Source organism: Phyllostomus hastatus, unplaced genomic scaffold (genome assembly GCF_019186645.2).
Source record: "Phyllostomus hastatus isolate PE091 unplaced genomic scaffold, TTU_PhHast_1.1 phas_scaffold_11, whole genome shotgun sequence".
Classification (NCBI taxonomy): Eukaryota; Metazoa; Chordata; class Mammalia; order Chiroptera; family Phyllostomidae; genus Phyllostomus; species Phyllostomus hastatus.
In genome coordinates this window covers 7,156,347-7,178,841 of record NW_025334005.1, presented here as the reverse complement: position 1 = coordinate 7,178,841, position 22,495 = coordinate 7,156,347, and the positions used below count along the sequence as shown (strand labels likewise).

At 42.5% G+C, this 22,495-nt stretch overlaps 1 protein-coding gene across 14 annotated transcripts in view; it reads left to right on the top strand.

Annotated features, from left to right (window-relative positions):
* Nucleotides 1–21,595, top strand: part of LOC123829446 (membrane-spanning 4-domains subfamily A member 8-like) — a 37,383-nt gene extending 15,788 nt beyond the window's left edge. For 2 of the 14 annotated variants that reach the window (XM_045855171.1, XM_045855170.1), the window contains exons 2-8: nucleotides 314–384; nucleotides 10,780–10,999; nucleotides 12,792–12,914; nucleotides 14,887–15,031; nucleotides 16,124–16,183; nucleotides 20,854–20,955; nucleotides 21,126–21,595. In XM_045855171.1, coding sequence (XP_045711127.1) covers nucleotides 10,781–10,999; nucleotides 12,792–12,914; nucleotides 14,887–15,031; nucleotides 16,124–16,183; nucleotides 20,854–20,955; nucleotides 21,126–21,211 — 735 coding nt within the window. In that variant the 5' untranslated portion in view covers nucleotides 314–384; nucleotide 10,780 and the 3' untranslated portion in view covers nucleotides 21,212–21,595. Of the gene's footprint in view, nucleotides 1–195; nucleotides 385–10,776; nucleotides 11,000–12,791; nucleotides 12,915–14,886; nucleotides 15,032–16,123; nucleotides 16,184–17,261; nucleotides 17,379–20,853; nucleotides 20,956–21,125 lie in introns of those variants that run through there. The other 12 variants (XM_045855169.1, XM_045855168.1, XR_006787605.1 and 9 more) reach the window with 11 other exon arrangements.
* The last annotated feature ends 900 nt before the right edge of the window (nucleotides 21,596–22,495 follow it).

Genomic DNA, 22,495 nt, shown 5'->3' with positions numbered 1-22,495 from the left:
AATTATTGAGGCTTGTTTTTGTTATCTGTCTTGCACACAGTTATGCACATCACCCCTGAGTGCCAAGTTCATTTCTGTAAAATCCCACCAAATACGACTCTTTCTTCTCCACACAGACACCAGTAAACACTTATGCAAATGAACTGCATTAATTGGTTTCTTGACAATTACAGGAAGGAAATGTTATTAAGAAAGCTTATCCCTGAACAGCTTGTAAGCCCCAGTGACTGCGAGAAAGATTTTGTTTTATTTCTTTTTAAACTCATCTCCCAGCAGCACCCGGTACATTGAACCCAGTGTGCTTCTTCTTCAGGAAAAACAAGTTGCCCACAACAAAGCACTGGGGAACAGGGGCAAGAGAGACTGAGCTGCAGGCTGAACAACGTGAGTATACTTGATCTAATGGTTCCTTTGGGTAACTCAGGGATGCTGGTATGATTTTTCTGACAAATGAGACTTACAATAATGTCACGGGATGAGGAGGGGACCCAGACTGGGTGTGCCTCAGGCCAGCCATAGTGTGTGTTTTCTTGACCTTGTATAGGAAAGATTTTATATCACAGGTCAAGTTGATTCTGAGCGTACATTTACTAACATTGAGGACAGTGAAGCAAATGAAGGATTTAGGGTGGAAGAAGCAGCAAGAGAGAACCTAGGCAGAGCTCTGCTTTGACTCCCTAGAAATGTTATAGAAAAGAAGTGAGCCACACTGGGCTGTGTGAACTCACTGAGAGGTAAAAGTCACAGTGACAGAAGTGAGTCAAGGTGGGGTTGCTTTTAGCTCACTGGACAGTCAGAGAAAAAGGGGGCCTTGGAGACAGGTTCAGGGGATAAGCCAAGGATGAGCTGCTGCTGCCCACTGCTGCCCTGGTTGCAAGTCTTGTGGGGAACCCTTAGAGTTCAGGAGGAAGAAAGTAAAAAGTCCATGCTAGAGAAAGACCATGAGCATCCTCCAGAGTGAACTTGCACTGGTATTTTTTTGTCTTGAAAGTTTTTATCTTCCTTCTGCAGGTGACAATCTTAGGGGAGGTTTCAGCAGAATACTTTTAACATGCTGATGCATGAAAATGATCATATAGGGGAGTTTGGGATTATTCTTTGATCTATTTTATTGGTTTACTTATCTTGGATCTCTCTGGCTCTAATCAGATGGTTTTTTAAAAATATATTTTATTGATTATGCTATTATAGTTGTGCCATTTTTTCTCCCCTTTATTCCCCTCTGCCCTGTACCCACCTCCCACCAGTATTCCCCCATCTTAGCTCATGTCCATGGGTTGTACAGATCAGTTCTTTGGTTTCTACATTTCCCACACTATTCCTAACCTCCCCCTGTCTATTTTGTACCTACTATTCATGCTTCTTATTCCCTGTACCTTTTCCCCAATTCTCCTGCTTCTCCCTCCACGCCCACAACCCTCCATTTGGTCTCCATTTCTGTGAATCTATTCCTGTTCTAGTTGTTTGCTTAGTTCATTTTCATTTTTGGTTTTTTTAGGTTTGGTTGTTGATAGTTGTTTGTTGTCATTATACTATTCGTAGTTTTTGTCTTCCTTTTCTTAGATAAGTTCCTTTAACATTTCATACAATAAGGGTTTGGTGATAATGAACTCCTTTAACTTGACCTTATTTGGGAAGCCCATTATCTGCCCAGCCATTCTCAGTGAGAGCTTTGCTGGATAGAGTAATCTTGGATGCAGGTCCTTGCCTTTCATGACTTCAAATACTTCTTTCCAGCCCCTTGTTGCGTGCAGGGTTTCTTTGGAGAAATTACCTTATGGTCTTTTGGGCACTCCTTTGTAGGTAACTGTCTCCTTTTCTCTTGCTGCTTTTAAGAGTTGCCCTTATCTTTAATCTTGGGTAATGTAATTCTGATGTGCCTTGGTGTGTTCCCCTTTGGGTTCAACTTCTTTGGGACTCTGAGCTCCCTGGACTTTCTGGAAGTCTATTTCTTTTTTGCCAGATTAGGGAAGTTCTCCATTATGTTTTCAAATAAGTTTTCAATTTCTTGCTCTTCCTCTTCTTCTCCTGGCACCCCTATGATTCAGATGTTGGAACTTTTAACGTTGTCCCAGAGGTTCCTAAACCCTCTTCAATTTTTTGAATTCTTTTTTCTTCATTCTGCTCTGGTTGAATGTTTCTTTCTTCCTTCTGGTCCACAACATTGATGTGAGTTCCCATTCCCTTCCTGTCACTCTTGGTTCTCTGTATATCTTCCTTCTTTCACTTTTCATAGCCTTCACTTTTTTCTCTATTTTGCAAGTATACTCAATCATTTCTCTGAGCATGATGATTACCTGTGTTTTGAACTCTGCATCTGATATGTTGGCTTTCTCTTTATCACTTACTTGTATTTTCTTCTGGAGCTTTGATCTGTTCTTTCATTTGGGCCATATTTTTTGTCTTGGTGCACCTCTTATGTAGTAAAGGGGTGAAGCCTTAGGTATTTGCCAGGGTGGGGCAATTCACTTCACTACTTTGTGGCTCTCTATGTGGGGGAGAGGTTAGAGAGGGAACAATGCCACTTGATCCCCTCTCAGCCTTCAGTCATTTTAGCTTTCAGTCACTTCCTTTGCTACCCACAAGCAAAGTGGGCTCTTCTGGTGCTGATTCCCAGGTGGGTGGTTTTGTGTGCATTCTAGGACCCTGTGGGTCTCTTCAAGGAACTCTCTTGTAGGGCTGGGAGTTTCTCCCACTACCGCATCATCCACAGGTCTTTTCAGTCAGAGGTTTTGAGGCTTTATTTCCTCATGCTAGACCCTGGGTTGCGTGGTCTGTGTTGCTCCTCAATTTTTCTTCCTAGTTCATTTGCATGCAAATGTGGGAGAGCATATTCTGCCAGCTGCTGCATCACTGGCCCTGGTCCTCCAGCCACTGCCTTGCCATAAGTACTCTCCACCTTGCTGCCCATCTCCCCTCCTCATACCTATCTGGATGAATATTTCTTCAACTCTAAGGTCATTGGACTTCCATACACTTTGATTTTATGGCAGTTTTGCTTATTTTTTGTTTTTAAATTTGTTGTTGTCCTTCTTTTGGTTGTGAGAGGAGGCAAAGTATATCTACCTATGCCTCCATCTTGACTGGTAATCAGTTTTTTTGTTCCTTGTTGCCCTGACTTCATGCATCTCAGGGTTTGGCTGGCACAGATGCCATTATTAGGGTTCCTATCCTCTATCTCTCACCAGGGTGATTTAAACTATTTACTCATGGATCAGAGAGAAAAGGTAGGCACCATTTGTTCTCCAGTGTTCTTGGTTAAGAAAATGAGGTTTTGTGAGTCACTAGCTGTATACTGGTCAAGTTGTTTGGCCTTGTTTAATCTCAGTTTTCCCATCCACACCATTAGAAATGTTTCTAGCTTCTAACAATTCTGCCTTACTTCTCTCTCAGACAATTCCATTTCTTAAGTCTTTGTGGGGTGATGAGGGAGAAGGGCATGTCTTCAGTAACAGCTTCCTACTGACAAGGACTGTCATCCCTGCTTATGTAGGGTGAAGGCGCCTCTTCCTGCCTGCTGTAAGGGAGACAGGGGAATGGGATCTGAGGGCAGAACAGAGAGGCCATTGGCTGATTCTTCCAAAGTAAGGATATGCAGGAATCCCCACAGAGTCATTGCCTTCACATGGAATTGAGGTATTTTAGAGGTAACAATTTAGACAAGAAAGTTAAAAAGGCATGGCCCTAAGTTGAGGAGGAGATCTATACTTAGGGAATCAAGGATGGATAAAAACCAGGCAATAGTCTCCCAGATTAAGCTGGCAGAAGGGTTCCCCTTTCCAAAGTTATGAGTCCATGTGGCTTGGTCATAGATTTTTTAATATAGTTTCTTCTACTTGCCATGAAGAGTTAATACAGCAGGTTTTGTTTATGACGGCACACACCCCTCCTGTGCTAGTGAGTAACCAAGGGTTAATCTGTTATCTAGTACATTAGCAACAGAATCTAGGTACTGTTTTACGTTTTGGAAAGCATGGACAGTACTGTTATTTTTTGGTTAGCTATACTGTCTGTTCAATTTTTTTATGTTTTTTTTATTGTTGTTCAAGTATAGTTATCTTGATCCCCCCCAGTAGCCCCCAGCCCCAACCATCCCTGTCTCCCACCCTCAAACACCTCATTTGGCCTTGTGCCAGTGTCCTTTATACATGTTCCTTGATGGCCCTTTCTCTGTTTTCCCCCGTTATTCCTCTGCCCCTTGCCTCTGATTACTGTCAGTTTGTTCTTTCTTTCAATACCTCTGGTTATATTTTGTTTGCTTGTTTGTTTTGTTGATTACATTCCACTTATAAGTGAGATCATGTGGTATTTGTCTTTCACTACCTGGCTTATTTCACTTAGCATAATGCTCTCCAGGTCCATCCATGCTGTCAGAAAGGGTAGTTCCTTCTTTCTTTTTGCTGTGTAGTATTCCATTGTATAAATGTACCATAATATTTTGATCCATTCATTTACTGATGTGCACTTAGTTTGCTTCCAGCATTTGGCTATTATAAATAATGCTACTATGAACATTGGGGTGCATAGGTTCTTTTGAATTGGTGTTTCAAGATTCTTAGGGTAGAATCCCAACTGTGGAATTGCCAGGTCAAAAGGCAGTTCCATTTCTAGTGTTCTGAGCAAATTCCATAGTGCTTTTGACAGTGACTACTCCAGTCTGCGTTCCCACCAAGAGTATACTAGGGTGCCCTTTTCTCCGGAACCAGCATTTGTTGCTTGTTGATTTGTTTATGATAGCCATTCTGACCAGTGTGAAGTGGTATCTCATTGTGGTTTTAATTTGCATCTCTCTGATGGCTAATGATGCTGAGCATCCTTTCATATGTCTCTGGGCCTTTTGTATGTCCTCCTCAGAGAAGTGTCTGTTTAGGTTCTTTGACCATTTCTTATTTGGGTTGTTTGTCTTCCTGGAATGGAGTTGTGTGAGTTCTTTATATATTTCAGAGATCAAACTCTTCTCCAACATATCGTTTGAAAATATATTTTCTCATATAATTGGTTCCCTTTTCCTTTTGCTGATGTTTTCCTTGGTCATGCAGAAGCTTTTTATTTTGATGAAGTTCCATTTATTTATTCTTTCCTCTATGTTCGTTGCTCTAGGGAACATATCAGTGAAAATATTGCTGCATGGAATATCTGAGACTTTCCTGCCTATGTTTTCCTCTAGGACGTATATGGTATCATGACTTATATTTAAGTCTTTTATCCATCTTGAGTTTATCTTTGTATACAGTGTAAGTTGGTGGTTGAGTTTCATTTTTTTGCATGTCCAGATCTCCCAACACTATTTGTTCAGCAGGCTATTTTTACTCCTTTATAGGTTTCTTCCCCCTTTGTCAAATATTAATTGACCATAGAGACTTGGGTTTATTTCTGGGCCCTCTATTCTGTTCCGTTGATCTATATGTTCTTATGCTAGCACCAGACTGTTTTGAGTATGGTGGCCTTGTGATATAGTTTGATGTCAGGCATTGTGATCCCTCCTACTTTGTTCTTCTTTCTCAAAATTGCTGCAGCTATTCAGGGTCATTTATAGTTCCAAATGAATTTTTGAAGTGTTTGTGCTATATCTGTAAAATATGTCATTGGTATTTTAATAGGGATTGTGTTGAATCTATAGATTGCTTTGGGTGGTATAGACATTTTGGTGATGTTAATTCTTCCAATCCAAGAACACAGTATATGCTTCCATTTGTTTGTTTCTTCCTTAATTTCCTTCTTCAGTGTTGTGTAGTTCTCTGACTACAGGACTTTTACCTTCTTGGTTAGGTTTACCCCTAGGTACTTTATTTTTCTTGTTGCTATATCAAAGGGGATTTTTCATGACTTCTGTTCCTGATATTTCATTGTTGGTGTAAAAAAAAATGCCCTTGATCTCTAACTGTGGTTTTGTATCCCTCAGCAGGTTTTTCTATGCAGTTGTGGAAAGGGTCCCTCCTTTCAGGTGACAGTACCTTGGTCCTATGGTGTTTTATGTGCTCTGGGGACTTGGTAAATGAGTTTCCACTTAATATTAGTTTTTCTCACAAATAACAGCAGCTATTCTGGAGGTCATTTTGAGAATTAGTTTTCCAGACATTCAATTTGGCCCAGTAGTCTAGTGGACACTAGTGTGTCAGATGAAAAGTACAAAAAAACATTGTCAGAAAGTCTGGATATATCAAAGTCAAGACAGAATTATCTAGTTCAAGTTTAGTGACACATTCGTTAGACATATCACAATGACAGCAGAGTTCTGTAAGGGTCTTATATAAGAACCTTAATATCAACTGATTATTAGTCTGATTAATGACCGTGGTGTGGTTGGTACAAGGAAAACCATCAGGATCTAGAGAGAAGTTTACTACAAAAGGACTGGCTTTCTCAAAATTTCTGACGAACCTTAATAACAGACGAACCTTAATAACAGAGTTAGACTTACACTGAGGGTTGTAGGTTGAACCTGGGTGGGAGGAGTCTTGAGTTTGATTGTTCATGGAACAGCCAGCAATTGAGAAGTTGATTTTCACCAGCAATGGTATTGGAAAAGTTTACCAGTATATTAGTCCCCACTATCTTTGTAGGGGTCTGCAGTACAGTACAGATATGAAAATAGGAATGATAAATGTTTTTAGTTAAAATTTGAATAATTTGAGTGTAGTTTATGGAAAATTTTTTTCCTGGGTGAAGAAGCTGGGCATACTAACAGGATAATAGAAAGAGTGTCAAAAATATGAGAAAGACCATTACATTAAGACCCAGCTATTATGTTATTTACCTGTAACAGGTCTTGTTTCCTGAAGAGGAGCTTGGGGTCCTTGATGGGTTCACAAGAGTGGGTCTCAGATTATGGTTCCTGTGGAGACTCACAAAAAAGAGGTTTAATTTGAGATAAATGACCCCAACTGACTGTTTTTATGAGCTCACTAAAATCAGAGTGCTAGTAGGCCTTGATGTAGACCCTTCCACCTGGGTTGTTGTTGGGACTCAGGACGGTTGTCCCTCCAGGTTTTTCAATAGACCATGTCCACCACTTTAACCTGTTTGTGTTGGGAGTCTTTATCAAAGACAGGTGGAATTTTATTTCCATACTCTTGTAATACCTTTTGTGCCTGTCCTGCATTAATGATGTAGCATAACAACTGGATATTATCTATCAGCACATCATATCTGAGAAAACACTCACCATTGGGTGAATTCAAGGGGTCTCACTTGTAATTTTTTTTAGGTGCCCCCTCTTATTTTCATGACACCTAAGGGTAACATGGACGTCCAGGAAAGTAGTTTAATCAAGTGCCTGCCACCTGGAGAGATGGGCAAATCATCCCAAAGCCCATCCTTACCTCTCAGTGCAGACAGGGGTTTTCTCGGGAGGGAAAACAAAGCAAAGAAATCAAGGGGAGGGGTTGTGGACATGCAGGATGTCTCCCGATAGGCCTCGATGTGGGCCCTTGTGGTCAGCATCCTTGAGTTGGCCATCTGGTTTCTTTTTAGCTGAATTTCTGGGTCCTGAGGTCAGGCTGCTGCTGAGGTTTACACAGGAACTGAAACTGTGGTTCCTATAAAGTGTACATAATAAAAACCTTTGACACGTAAGCTCTAGTTTTGAGAGAAAAAATTTGGGTTACAGTAACAAGCTGGATTTAACATTTCATCAAAGTTGTATAAAATTTTTCCCCCCTTCTGTCCCCTCCACCCTGTAGCACCTCTCCCACCCACGTTCCCCCCCACCTTTAGTTCATGTCCATGTGTCATACTTATGAGTTCTTTAGCTTCTACATTTCCCGTACTATTCTTGCCCCCCCCATCTATTTTCAACCTACATTCTATGCTACTTATTCTCTATACCTTTTCCCCCTCTCTCCTCCTCCCACCCCCCTGCTGCTAACCCTCCATGTGCCCTCTATTTCTGTGGTTCTGTTCCTGTTCTAGTTGTCTACTTAGTTTCTTTCGGTTTTGCTTTAGGTGTGGTTGTTAATAATTGTGAGTTTGCTCTCCTTTTACTATACATGTCTTTTCTTTATCTTCTTTTCTTAGATAAGTCCCTTTAGCATTTCATAAAACAAGGGCTTGGTGATGATGAACTCCTTTAACTTGACTTTATCTGAAAAGCACTTTATCTGCCCTTCCATTCTAAATGAGAGCTTTGCTGGATAGAGCAATCTGGGCTGTAGGTCCTTGTCTTTCATGACTTGGAATATTTCTTTCCAGCCCCTTCTTGCCTGTAAGGTCTCTTTTGAGAAATCAGCTGACAGTCTGATGGGAACTCCTTTGTAGGTGACTGTCCCCTTATCTCTTCCTGCTTCTAGGATTCTCTCCTTCGTTTTTACCTTGGCTAATGTAATTATGATGTGCCTTGGTGTGCTTCTTCTGGGTCCAACTCTTTGGGGCTCCCTGAGCTTTCTGGATTTCCTGGAAGTCTATTTCCTTTGCCAGAATGGGGAAGTTCTCCTTTATTATTTGTTCAAATACGTGCTCAATTTGTTGCTTTTCCCCTCCCATTCTGGTACCCCTATAATTCGGATGTTGGAACGTTTAAAGGTGTCCTGGATGCTCTTAAGCTTTTCCTCATTTTTTTGAATTCTTATTTCATTATGCTTTTCTGCTTGGTTGATTCTCTCTTCCTTCTGGTCCACTGTATTGTTTTGAGGCTCAGATTCCTTCCTTTCAGTATTGTCTCTCCTCCGCGTATCTTCCTGCATCTCTTTTATGGTAACCTACATCCTTTCATCTAATTTGCACCCAAAATCAACCAATTCCGTGAGCTTTCTGATCACCAGTGTTTTGAACTGTGCATCTGATAGACTGGCTATTTCTTAGTCACTCAAAAGGATGAGTCCTGGGGGACTGATCTGTTCTGTTGGAAACATGTCTTTCCCTCTCTCTCCTTTTTTTTCCCCCTGGTCTGGTCCCTCTTGTTATGGTGGGGGCGGAGCCTTAGGTGTTCACTAGGACAGCGCACCCCAGTCGCTAGATTGTGACGTTATATGTGGGGGCGGGGGCGGGAGCGGGGACGGGCGGGAACAATGGTGGTAGTTCCGTTCTCCTGGGCTCAGACCCTTCTCTGGGATCCTGGGCCGCGAGCTCTGCCCTGGTCCACAATCGCTGCCTCACTGGGTCCGCCAGCCGCAGCTTGCATACTCAGGGATCACTGCTGCGTTCTTGTGCCCCAGATGGCTGTCGCGCTGATTTCACGCCAAATTTTCCCTGACCTCCGCGTGCCGCCGCCAACCCGCGCCAGCCCTGCGCCTGCCTGGCTCCTCTTCTCCTACCAGTCTGGATGTATGGGTCTACTTCAACTTCTTGGCTGTCTGACTTCCATTAAAATAAATCCTTTATCAGTTCTGGGTGTTATTCTATCTGTAAATTATTGTTGTTCTAATCTTGGTTGTGCGAGGAGGTACGGTGCGTCCACCTATTCCTCCATCTTGCTGGAAGTCCAAGTTGTATAAAATTTTTAATTCCTGTTACAATATTTACGTAGCCTTCCCACTGCCACAAGCTATTGAAGCTTGATTTCTAACACAGCGTGTACTTGATGGGGGTGTTGAACCTCTGATGGCTGCCCTAGAGTAAGCTTATTGGCCTCTCTTACTCAAAGAGCAGTGGCTGCTACAGCTTGTAAACAATCCCAGGGGGAGGGAGTGGGGGACTGGATAAAAGAAGGTCAAGAGATTAGCCAAAAAACATATATGCATAGCCCATATGCAGAGACACTAGTGTGGTGAAGGCCAGGGGAGGGCGTGGCAGGAGCTGGGTGGAGAGATGGGCAAACGAGGGGGGCAGAATGGGGAGCATCTGTAACAGTGTCAAGAATTAAAAAATTAGAAAACAGACAAACAAATGCACAGCCTATATCCCAAGACTTATGATGGAATCCTTAATTTATCTACTGAGCTTTTGATGAATTTTTTAAATTTTTATTTATCTATTTTTAGAGAGAGGGGAAAAGAAAGAGAGAGAGGGAGAGAAACATCGATGTGTAGTTGCCTCTTGTGTGCCACCCACTGGGGACCTGGCCTACAACCCAGGCATGTGCCCTGACTGGGAATCAACCAGTGACACTTTGGTTCACAGGCCAGCACTCAACCCACTGAGCTGCACCAGCCAGGGCATTGATGAATTTTTTTTCTACTACTAAAATGTAAAAGAAAACTATGCAGTAGAAGAAAACTTTTGTAGTTTAACTATGTCCTCTGATAGTTAAACTGCAAAATCTATTCCACTCATCTTTCTCCTTTTGAGATGTAATAGACAACTTACAGCCCAATAGCACATTGGAAACAAATTTTCTATAAAACAAAAATGTTTCTTACAACATAGGAGGTGGGTCAAAACATAGACATCAAAGCTCTGTGACCATTTACTGAATACTGTGTTTGATTTGAGAATATTAAAATATGTTATTTTATAAATTATGTACTATATTATTTTTGAAAAAATAAGAAAACAAAGCCACCAGCCTGTGATAGGATTTAATTGTTCTGAGAAGTAAGCTCCTGGCCCTACAGTCAGACCTAATTTATGGGTGAGAACCCCAAGTGCCATTTCCTATTTTTCTGCTACTATAGGGTAAACGGTCTTTCTAAATTTGGCATCGCTAGGGCAGGTGCACTGCTTAGTTTAACTTTTAACTCTTTGAAGGCATGTTGACATTTCAGGGTCCTGTCTATAAGCCCTTTGTTGTCTCCCTTTAAAGGGTTGCAATGTTCAACTGAATTAATGATGACAAAGTTCTTTTTCAATGTAAACATCACAGCACACGTGATGCATGATTCAAGTGCATTTATTTTCTAGCAGCATGAATTTGATGACTTCAGCAGGACCCGTGGCTAATACTGTGTTTATGGCAGCACCCCACAATGCACACTCTGTAATTCCAGAGAGCACGACTCAGGTGACCATGTATCCACACAACCAGCCCCAAGTCAACCTAATTCCTGGGAACCAACCTGGCCTGCAGACACCTGCCAGTCCACCACCAGCCCAGAGAAGCTTCAAAGAAGGCAAAACCTTAGGGGTAAGTGAGAATTCACACCACAGGCTGGGGACCACATTGCTGAAGGAAGGGGAGAGAGAAGGGTTGGAAATACAGAAATGGAAAATCCAGCAAGTGGAGCTGGAGCTACCCTGCCTTGCCAAAGTCAGGTCTACTAGGATGCTCAGCTGTCTAGCATCACCAGGGCCTCAGTATGAGGCCTTATATTACCTAACTTAGGCATTTTACAAAAGAAAAAGAAAAGCAACAAAGAAGCAGAAAATTAAAAGGTTTTTCCTGTTGCCCAGAATCCATGTTGATCATGTGGCCTCTGGAAGATAATGGAGCAGTAAATGACCAAAAGGGGGAGTCTAAAGCCAATGTCCTTGAATGGAATCTTTGCCCAATGGCAGCAAAATAAGAGCTCACAGTGATTTTTGCCCTGAGGAGCTATCCTGAGTAGGACAGGGGAAGGCCTGTTTCATTGCACAGCTAAATAATGACACACAAGGATTCTGATCAAGGCCGCTCAGGTTCATATTCTAGCTACACATCCATGTACCACTCATTGGAATGTCGATAAATACAATCTGTATGGAGGAATAACTGTATCTGCCAAATTTTAAAATACCCAATAATTCCATTTCTGAGACTTTGTCCTGTGGACCATAGTTCCATGCACATGAGAAATAGGGCATGCATTAGGTTATTTATTATAACCATGGTTTGTGAAAGAAAAGAATGGAAACAACCAAAATATCCATCACTACAATATTGTTTAAGTCAATGTATTATACATCCAAGAATGAAATTTTGGAGCTATTTATAAAAATGTTCCTTCATAATAATATGGACCTACCTCCAAGCTATATCATTACTGGGAAAAAATTAGAGGCAGACACTGCATATACTTTACCAAAAATTGTGCAAATTTACAGAAATAATATAATTGTATTCACCACCATGTTTGTAGTATATACACATATACATATATACATATGAATGTATGTATACCATTTGGGCATTAATATATAGTACTTTCCTAGAGATGCCATAACAAAGTACTACAAATGGGATAGCTTAGAACAACTGAAATTTACTGTATCACAGTCTGGGGACCAGAAGCTTCTAATCACGGTGGTGACAATAGGGTCATGCTCCCTCTGAAGCTCGAGAGGAAGATCTACCCTGACCAGTCTCCAAGATTCCAGTGATCTTGGCCTGAGGCAGCAGAACTCCAACCTTGAATTCTCCTGTGTGCATGTGTGTCTCTTCACATGGCACTTTTTTGAAAGGATAGCAGTGCTATAGGATTAGGGACCACCCTATTGCAGGACACCTTGTGTTACATAATTACACCTAAACAATCCTATGTCCAAATGAGGTCCTGTTCTGAGGCCCTGGAGACCAGAACTTCAAAATATCAATATGATGGAAGAGAGTCAGACAAAATTATATTCAAACAATATTGCAAAGAAATGGGATGAGTAGAGACACTTACCTACAAAAGTGTTCATCACAGTGCTGTGTATAATAAGAAAACATAGAAACCATCTTACCTGCCCAATATCTCTGTTCCACCTACTCCAGAGACATTATGTATTATCAGTGCAAATATTTGAAAGTTAATGGAAAGTTATGCACCCAAATGTAAGTGGTTGTTATTTCTGACCGGGGAGACATTATGGGTAGTTTTCATTTCATTTTTACATTTTCCATATTATTTTCTAAACCAAGAAAAAATATATTAAAAATATAAAGGAGGCAAGGGAGGGGGTTGGGAGAAAGGATTCACCACAGAAACAAAGGTCTCAACTTGTGGCTCCCCTGACAGGCGCTCCAGATCCTGATTGGGCTGATACACTTTGGTCTTGGCAGCATCTTGGGGACCACCCAGCATGTGCGCTATGAACCTGTCTCATTTATTATAGGCTGTGCCTTCTGGGGTGGTATCTCGGTAAGTATTGAGAGTTACCATGCAAGTGAGTTCCTGAAACTACCAACACACTCAGGGCCACCTTGTCAAGCTGCATACTTTGCTGCAGGAGTTTTCCAGTCAAGTAATCATGTGGCCTGTGAACCCAGTTCACGCCTTCTTCACTTAAGAACATTAGCCTGCTTGTGCAGCCAGAACAAATACCACAGACTGGGAGGCTCAACAGCAGACATTTATTATCTCACAGTTTCTGAGACTACACGTCCTAGATGGAGTTGTCAGCAGGGTGGTTTCCTCTGGTGCCTCTCTCCTTGGCTTGTAGAGGGTTGTCTTCCTCCCTGTGTCTTCACAAGGTCTGTGTGGGTCTATGCTTTAGTGTGTTTTCTTATAAGAACACCAATCATATTAGATTAGGGTCCAGCCATGTGACCTCATTTACTGTTCATCACTTCCTTAAAGGTCTTATCCTCAAATACAGATGCTCCTCAGCTAATGATGGGGTTATGTATCAATAAACTCATCATACATTGAAAAAATCCTAAGTCAAAAATGCATTGAATAATGCATTGTGTGGTGTATGAGTTGTTCATCATTGTGAGAGAACGTCTGATATAGAGCTCTACCTGACTGCCACTGTCCTTCATCACACAAGAATATCCAACTCTATACCACTCACCCAGGGAAAGATCAGTATTCAAAACCTAAAGAACAGTTCAACTGAAGGTATATCACTTTCACACCATTGTCAAGTCAACAAAATCATAAGTCCAACCAGCGTGCACCTGGAACCATCCCTACACTCACATTCTGAGTATGGGGGGTTAGGGCTTCAAAAGGTGAATTTTGAGAGGATGCAATTCAGCTCATAACACCAAGTGACAGCCCTGTAAGGCTCCATGGACCCAGACGGGGCACCTTTCCTGATTAGCCCACCTCAGAGGTCAGGAAACCTTCCTCTGGATCATGAGGCCAGAGGCAGCATCTTTTCTAATCCACACAAAGAATGACATATTGGGAACTTGGCTCAAGGGTTGATCAGTGCAGGGCCCCAGCCTGAGCTCCAGGAGAGAACCACTTCCACCACTTGTTGAGAGTGGATGCCCAGCCACAGAAGAGTCATCAAGAAGAGGGGACTCAACCTGGTGTTCACAGATAGCCTCAGAGTTCCACTTTTAGCAAAATATTTGGTATATTAGATGATTACCTTTTTCTGGAAAAGTCCATAGTTTTTGTCACATTCTCAGGGTAATCAATAAACCTTAAAAAGTGAAGACCTCAGGTCCTTTCCCTTTCCCAGTGTCTCACCTTTATGATTCTCTTGCAATCTCCTCAGTGTCCTCCCTCCTGCAAACACACAGCCACTCACAGTCCCTCCTTCTCCTCCCTCCCACCACCCATCTCCTTCACCTCCCTGCTATAACACAGTCTGTCTCCCAAATCACACACTTCTCTGTGACTCAGTGCAAATTTTCTCACAAATGGCACAACTCCAGACTAACCTGGCCATCAGCCAAGTCACCCTGTCCCATAAAACAGCCTGGAGTAATTTATCACCCTCCTGGACATATGGCATCTGTAAAACAGCAGGACTCACATTCCCGGGAGCACTTTTGCCTAACACTGGCTCTCTCTTGTTCCCATTTGTGTCTCACCTCTGAGGCTGAGGTCCCCTCTCAGTTCTACACAGACCCAGACTGGGAACTCAGCCCAGATTCCTCCACTTAGCTACAAGCACCTGTGTCTGCATAACACACTGCAGTGGGGCTTGGGGCCATGGAGAAGATACTACCACAGCCACAGAGCAGTTGCCATTGAGCATTACAGCCTCTCAAGTCTCATATTCTTAAGAGCCCTGTGGCTGCCCAGTATCTCAGATGCCTTGGTAGCCATCTCTACTTTCACTAGGCTGCTGCTCAGGGCCCATCAGCCCTCATGACATCCTCTTTCCCTTTTTCTGCAAAGAGTTTTCTCTTTGTTGCCTTCTTGACTACAGGACTATCCTCCTATTTCCTCAAGATCATTAATATCTTCCTACGAACCAAGATCTATCTCCTTGGGTTCCTCAAAGGAACCAGCAGGAACATCAGAAGTCCAGCCTTCTGTTTCCTTCATTCCCCATCAAGTCTCCATAAACTCAGGTATGTAAGATTGAGGTTTATTATTCACTTACAAGAGAATTGGCATTCCTGTTAGAAGGTCAGGCAGCCAGAGCCAGTTTTCATTGTAAACACCCAATTCCACTACATGGCTCATGCATCCACTCTGAGGGGAAAGGAGTGTAGGATGAGGGTTAAGATCATGGGATCTGGAGTCAACTACCTGGATTAGATTCCCATATCTGCTACTTGCTGGATGGTCTCAGGTGGGTTACTTGAAACCTCCAAGCCTCAGGCCACCCTTCTATAAAATGGGAAGAGTAATAGTGCTTGATGGGCCATTGTACAGCTAAATAAGGCAAGGTTGGAAGCACTTCATGTAGGGCTCAGCAAACCTTTCATTAAACACTAGCCAATGCCCTCTCAGACCGTTAGTGATAGCAGGGCACCCCATCAGCCACTGCACCTGCAGAGCATGAGTGCTGAAGTACATGCACACAGTGTACCCCATTGGTCTTGTGTTTGATGTTCAGCACCATAGAGATGCAACATACTCCTCAGTAACCAAAAGAGAGTCATCAAATTATAGACAGGCAAGGATGATGTTGGGGAATCTCTTCCCTGTCTCAACAACAGCCCCCGTGCCTGACTGAATTTTTGGGAAGAAGTTGTGCATGTGGGGAAATAAAAGATAAGGAAAGAAGGAAATTTCTGAGTGTCTACTGTGTACAAGACCTACCAAGGGAAAGAAATAACAAATGTCAAGTGCAAGAGACAAATTACCTCATGGCAATGACACTTAGGAAGAAGACATACAGTTTTTCTCATTTTGTATGAGAAAATTACCAGTTGGAGAAATTAGTAACTTGCCCAAGATCACATGAGTTTCACCCTAGAATTTAAAATTGGATGGGTTGTATCCTAGAATCTATATTCCAATTCAACACCCTGTCATCTTTTGTAAAACAGTTCACTCATTCATTCATTCATTCATTCATTCATTCATGTTGAGCTAGAGGACCCAGCAGAGGAACCTAGCATGTGTGAGAGAATTTTGTGTGTGACCATAATCCCTGGAGCCTGAAGGGGGAACCAGACCACTGACCTCTCTCTAAACTCCCTCTTCTGTCCCAGTTCATCATTTCAGGATCCCTCTCAGTGGCATCAGAGGAGCAGCCAAATTCTCCTTGTGTGGTAAGTCACATCCTGAGACAGGCTCTCCCAGCTGTGGACCTATAGCAGGGACACACTACAAAGGAAAGAAGCTAACACACAATCCCTCCTCCATCCATGCACCTACTCATAACCAGACACAGGGCACTGACATGCATGCTCACTCATACTCACATGCAGGACCACACCAACCTGGCCAAGTCACAAGTGGGAAAGAGTCCAGAAGATTCGGGGGAAGGAAGGGAAATGCAGACACCTTTAAGGCATCAGGGTGGGAAAGAGAGAAAGTCAGAGGATCTTACAGGAAAAGACAAAAAGCTTCCTGGGGCACAGGGTTCCCCTCCAGCTGAGCAGGGTGCTGAGACTGCCTGCAGTGCACAGAGCTAACCTCCAGACACTTCTACAGGGAAGCCAGTGGAAGCTCAGGCAGCAGCTTCCCTAAGAATGCAACCAACCAGGGTCTATGAATCAAATGAACAAGGCTCTGTGATCCCTTAACAAAGGACCAAGAAAGTACCTTTGTTTGTCTCACAGCAGGTTGTCTAGGACAAGGGCCCCAGGATGGCCAGATCCCACACCAGATGAGATCAGTTTGAAAGTCTTCAAAAGGAAGCTGAATTCTGGGCATGCTTTTCTACTCTTGGCCCACACTTGTGGAGCATCAGAGACAGTCACATCCCAAGACACTGGGTCTGAGTTTCCTGCATAACTCTCAGGGTATAAATGGGTCAAATGTTTCCCAAAGATTATCTGTGTTTCCCAAAGATTATCCTTGGGGACACTTACCACACGAGACATGTTATGAAGATGTTTAGGTAAACTTGGCGGCAAAAATCACTATTTAATAGTCCATCACTGGAACATATATAATTTTTCCTAAAGGATCTGAGAGGTCTTGCACATCAAACCTGTTTAACTTTATTCAGTTCAGGTTTTTCCATTGTTCATTTGCCCACAAACTTTTTTGCACAGTACACCTCTTTACTTGCTGCAGAACTAGGGTTCCCAGAATTGACATTAAGAAACACTTATTGAGACTCTGCTCATCTCAGCTATAATCATTTTCCTCTCCCACCCTGACCCTCTGTGTCTTCTTCAGCTGAAGGGCGGCTTGGGCATGAATATCCTCAGTGGAATCTTTTCCATGGCGGGAATCTGTACCTACATCGTAGATTTGGCTGTCAACGCCAGATATAGTAACTCCGACAGGTCACTTGTGAGTATCCCTCTTGACCACTGTGTCCAGCTCAGTTGTCTTTAGAAAATCCCTGGAAAGGCATTCACCACCAAGCTTCTTCACCAGGCACTACAGCAAACAGAGGTGCTGCCAGAATCAGAACAGAGTTTCAAGTCCCTGACCTGGAGCTTTATTGCTGTTACTCTAAGTGTGTGACATTACTAAATCTTAGTTTCTGTGTTTAGAAACCTTCTGTCACTGGGGAAGAATTAAATGCAGTTCTACATGTAACACACAGGTACCCACCAAGCTGCACCTCTACTCACAGGCTCCTTCTCACTCACTACTATGGACAAAGGTGTCAACAAAGGTCTTTTGTACAGGACCAGAGGGCGAATATTTAAGGCATTTGCTGGCCATCTAGTCTCTGTAGTTACTACTCAAGCCTGTGTGAAAGCAGACATAGAAATACATAAATGAATGAGTTATCTCAGGTTCTAGGCCAGTGCTATCCAACGGATACATAATGTAAGCCATCTATGTGATTTTAAATTTTCAAGTTGCCACACTATAAAATGAAAAAATGGAACAGTTGATGTTAATCTTAACAACATTTATTTAACCCAATAAATCCAAAAATCTCATTTCTATATGTAATCCATCTAAAAAATGATTAATTCAATATATTGCATTTTGGGGACCATGTCTTTGAAATCCAGTGTGTATCTTGCATTTACATCATATCTCAAGTCCTCAGGGAACTCATGGCCACCAGATTAGAAAGTGCAGCTACAGAAGAGTCCCATGAAAACTCAATGACTCCCTCTGCACTACAGTCCTGTCCTCCCCACCCACTCAAGGTTATCACTGCTAGTACTTGTCCCCTCTCCCTTGTCCCCACTTGTCTTCTACATCCATTTCCCTCCTTTGCCAGAGCTTTTCATCAGCATCTACACACCCTTCTCTTCCCTTCATCTTCAAAAACAAATTACCTTTCAGTTACTGCAGCTACCACTCTAGATCCTTAACCACGTCTGCAGAAATAAAGAATTGTCTGCCTCACTCCAATTGTCTCCAATTCTCTCCTCTCAAAACCTCTCTTGAACCGACTCTAACCACACTTTCAGCCTCACTTCTCCAAAAGCCTCCTCTGCTCAAGGTCCCCAATTTCATTTGGAGACCTCTCCGTGGCTTTCAGGCCCTGCCGCTAGTGTTCCCCCACTCATAATGGTCACTCTCTTCTCTGTCTCCCTTGCTGTTACTTTTCTTTTCATTATTCCCTGGCTTTATCCTCATTCTTCTGTTTCTCTCTCTACTCACTATTTTGGCAACCTCATCCTGTCCAGTGACTTGAAACACTTTCTCTATGACAATGACTCCCCACACCTATCTCCCAGACTTCAGTCTCTTGAATCCAGTTGTACACTCACCATCTTGAAATTAACATACCCCATTCAGATCTCCAGATTTTTTATCCCAAACCTTCTCTCGGGTTCCTGTTTCCCCACTGATGACAACTGTATCCTTCCAGTCACTCAGGATGAAAACTCAGTGAAATCATCACCCCTCTGTATTTCTCCTGCACCTACCAGACAATGCCTCAGGCAATCCTGTGGCTTTCACCATTACAATGCATCCAGAATCCATGTGGAGCTGTCACCACCTGGCTTCCAATCTCAGTTTTGCTGATGATTGTTCTTGGAAACAGGACTACCCCATCCCAGCCACCCACCCCACCTCTGGCTGCAGGCCAACATCTGAACAAGGACAGCTGAACTTCATCACAGCTTTGCACATGATTAGCCAGGAGATGGGGAGCTCCAAGGAAGGGCTCAACAAGCATGAACAAAGACTCATCAAATAATAACTATCACCTAAGCTGCTTGAGGAACCCTTCTCCCTTGTTCAACATTTCTTTTTTATTTTTTTATTTTTTAATTACAGTTGACATACAAAATGTTATTAATTTCACATGAAAACATAGTAATTAGACATTTATATACCTTATGAGGTAATCACCCCAATTATTCCAATACCTGTATGACACCACACATAGTTATTACAATATTATTGACTATATCCCCTATGCTGTACTTTACTTTATTTGCCTCTGACTTTAAAACTCTCAATTTGTACTTTTTAGTCACTTCATTGTTTTCACCCATCACCCAACCCTATTCCTATAAGAAAGTTTTATTTTTAAAAGAATTTTGTTGTTAAAAACACATTTGAAAAGGTCCAGCATCATTTGTAAAGGCTCTTCCTCTCTAAGCTTCTGTGATTCCTTGACTAACACATCATCACCCTGCGTTCCCTTTGCCTGGACATCCTGTCCTACATCCCTGTCTTTAAATCTTGTCCTCAGCATAGATCTCTGTTTCCTCAGTGCCCTGGGTAACCTTTTGGCTCTTTTGTAGCTCTTATCATGTCTGCAGTAAATTATAATTATCTACAACTGCACCTGATTCCCTTATTACATTGTGTCTCTTAAAATGCCTTCTTAGACACTCTAACAAACAGATGTTTAATAAATACTTGCTAAATTTAGGGAGAACAAGACATTTCTAAGAAAGTTGTCTCCAAAATGGAGGATTCTCTGAGCAGCTAGCTGTTATACACACCATTTTAAAAATCATAATCAACAAACATTTGTTTGTTACCTACCATGTGTCAAGCACATTCACTTTTGTATTTATTCTCTCCTATAATTGGAATCTAAATGATTATTGGGATTATTCATCCCTTGCCTTTTAAAATTAAAGTGGATTCTACCCTAACTCTCTCCCAGATACAGAAACAGACCCCATTCTCCTGAGTATTCTTGGAGAAGAGCAGGGAAGGGCTGAGATGTCTCCTGCTGCTCAGGTGAACTCTACTACTGCTGAACTAGTTCAGCTTGGGGGTCTTTGAACTGACTTTTTCCCTAAATTCAAGACAGCCTGAATTATTTCAGTCCACAAAATGCCACTGTCAGAAGCCAGGAAGGTTGTTTCACTGGCTCACTTTCCCTAAAGGTTCAGAGGGATGGTGGAGGTTTACATCTGAGCCCAGGCAACTACTGAAGACTGAAGATGGCACATCCCTCACATACCACGTGCCTTTCTTTGTCTTCAGGCTCCACCTCCCATCCTGTGGCTCAGTCCTGTCTTTCTCCTCTAACCCTCTCACTTTCCTTTCTGCTCCTTGTCCATGCTCCCAAATTTCTATTCACTTCCTACACAAAACAGTTTCACTCTCTCACTGTCTGACTCCAGACCACATTCTCAGGTCTCGTCCCCTGTGCCTGAAATAAGGTATCAAGGTGTTGCCCTAAAAAATGACTACTCTTTCCTGACAAACACATGCAGTGTTTGCCCCTCACCCAAACCTGGTGAGATATTTTATCCATGACATGAGACAAAGTTATAGGACTTCCCCTAAGCTATAGCCACCATCCATTGCAGAGACATACTCTGAGGCAGACCTCATACTCCCAGAGCAGCACTAATTAACTTCCGGTTCGTTCTGGTTCCAGACCTCTGGATTCGCTACTTCTGGCGTTTTGCTCATCTTCAGCCTCCTGGAGCTCTTCATTGCCTCCACATGTGCCCACTTTGGCTGCCAACTGGTCTCCTACGTGAGTTCAAAGATCCTCAGTGGGTGAAAAGATGCCCCAAAGAGGATGGAAACCAGAAGGATCTTCAGGCTTCCCCTTCCTTCCCGGGAACAAGGGAGTTTGGTAATGTTTAAAGGCATTCTTGCATACTCAGTTCTCACCAGAGCACCTCCTGTGCCTGTCTTTTCCAGGGCACCGTGGTCTACCAGACTATCTACGTGTCAAACCAAGTGTCCAACCCAGAACCAGTGAACTCGCCACCATCTTATTCCCGTGAGGTGCAGCACTCCAAATAGGCCAAACGCTGTAGAAGCATCTTTCACTGGGATCAAAAGAAAACCTCCCCTTTTTGTGCTTTTGAAACTTAGCTTTTTCCTTCCCTGACAAACTAAGGAGCATGTCTGTCCAACTGTGTGCACCCTGAACTCCCTTTACTTCAGCCTGGTAAATTGTCTGTGCATCTATGAAAAAGGAAATGGAAATTTCAAGTGCATTTTAGCAAAGCAGTTCTCCCTAAGGCAGCCACATGTGGGGAAGTTGTGTGCATGTATTCATGTGCTTACCTGTGTGAGCTTAGGAGTTAGAGGAATAAATGTCTAAACAGCCCAAGCTTCATTCTTTCAGTCATTCACTCATTGAATAAATATGCACCAAGACTTGATACGTTTAAGTCTCTTTCATGGCAGGGGAATGGTGAACATGGGTGAACACATCAAATCCTTGATTTCAAGGAATTTCTGCCTCAGAAAGGAGAACAGCATGCAAACAACTTTCTCTAACACAAGGCAGAAGGTAGGGCTGTGTACAGAGGAAAAGAGGGAAATGATTTATCCTGGCAGTGATGGGGAAAGCAGAGAACAAGTCTGCTTGAGAAATCAGATTTATTCAGGCACTAAAGGACAGAGTAGGGGATTTATTTTGTTTGTTGTTGCTGTTAAGTTTTATGCAATAAGAAACTGCAGTGTTGGGAGGATATTTGGAGCACTGGGTCATCCACTATCATGATCAATTTTTATATATGGTTACCATGATGCAATAGTTCTCAAGAATATTGTCTTAATATATCTTCCAAAATTATGATGCTAGTATATCATTATACATGGAAGGATAAGCACAAATTCAAAGAGAAATAACTATGTCTGTAATTTCCAGATTCGCACACATTATTAACTTAAATATTGTTATTCATGATGGCCAATTGGCATTCAATAGTGCAGCTACAGATGAGCCCCATGAAAACTCAATGACTCCCTCTGCACTACAGCCCTATCCTCCCCACCCACTCAAGGTTATCACTGCTAGTGTTTCTCCCCTCTCCCTTACCCCCCCCCTTCTACATCCATTCTCCCCTTGGCTAGAGCTTTTCATCAGCATCTACACATTGTTCTGTTTCCTTCATTTTCAAAAACAAACAAATTACCTTTCAGTTACTGCAGCTACCATCCTTGTCTGTGGCCGCATCTGCAGAAAATTTAAACCAATTGCCTGCCTCATATCTCCAATTCTCTCCTCTCATAACCTCTGTTAAACATTCTTTGAGCCGAGTTTACCCTAAAGCCTC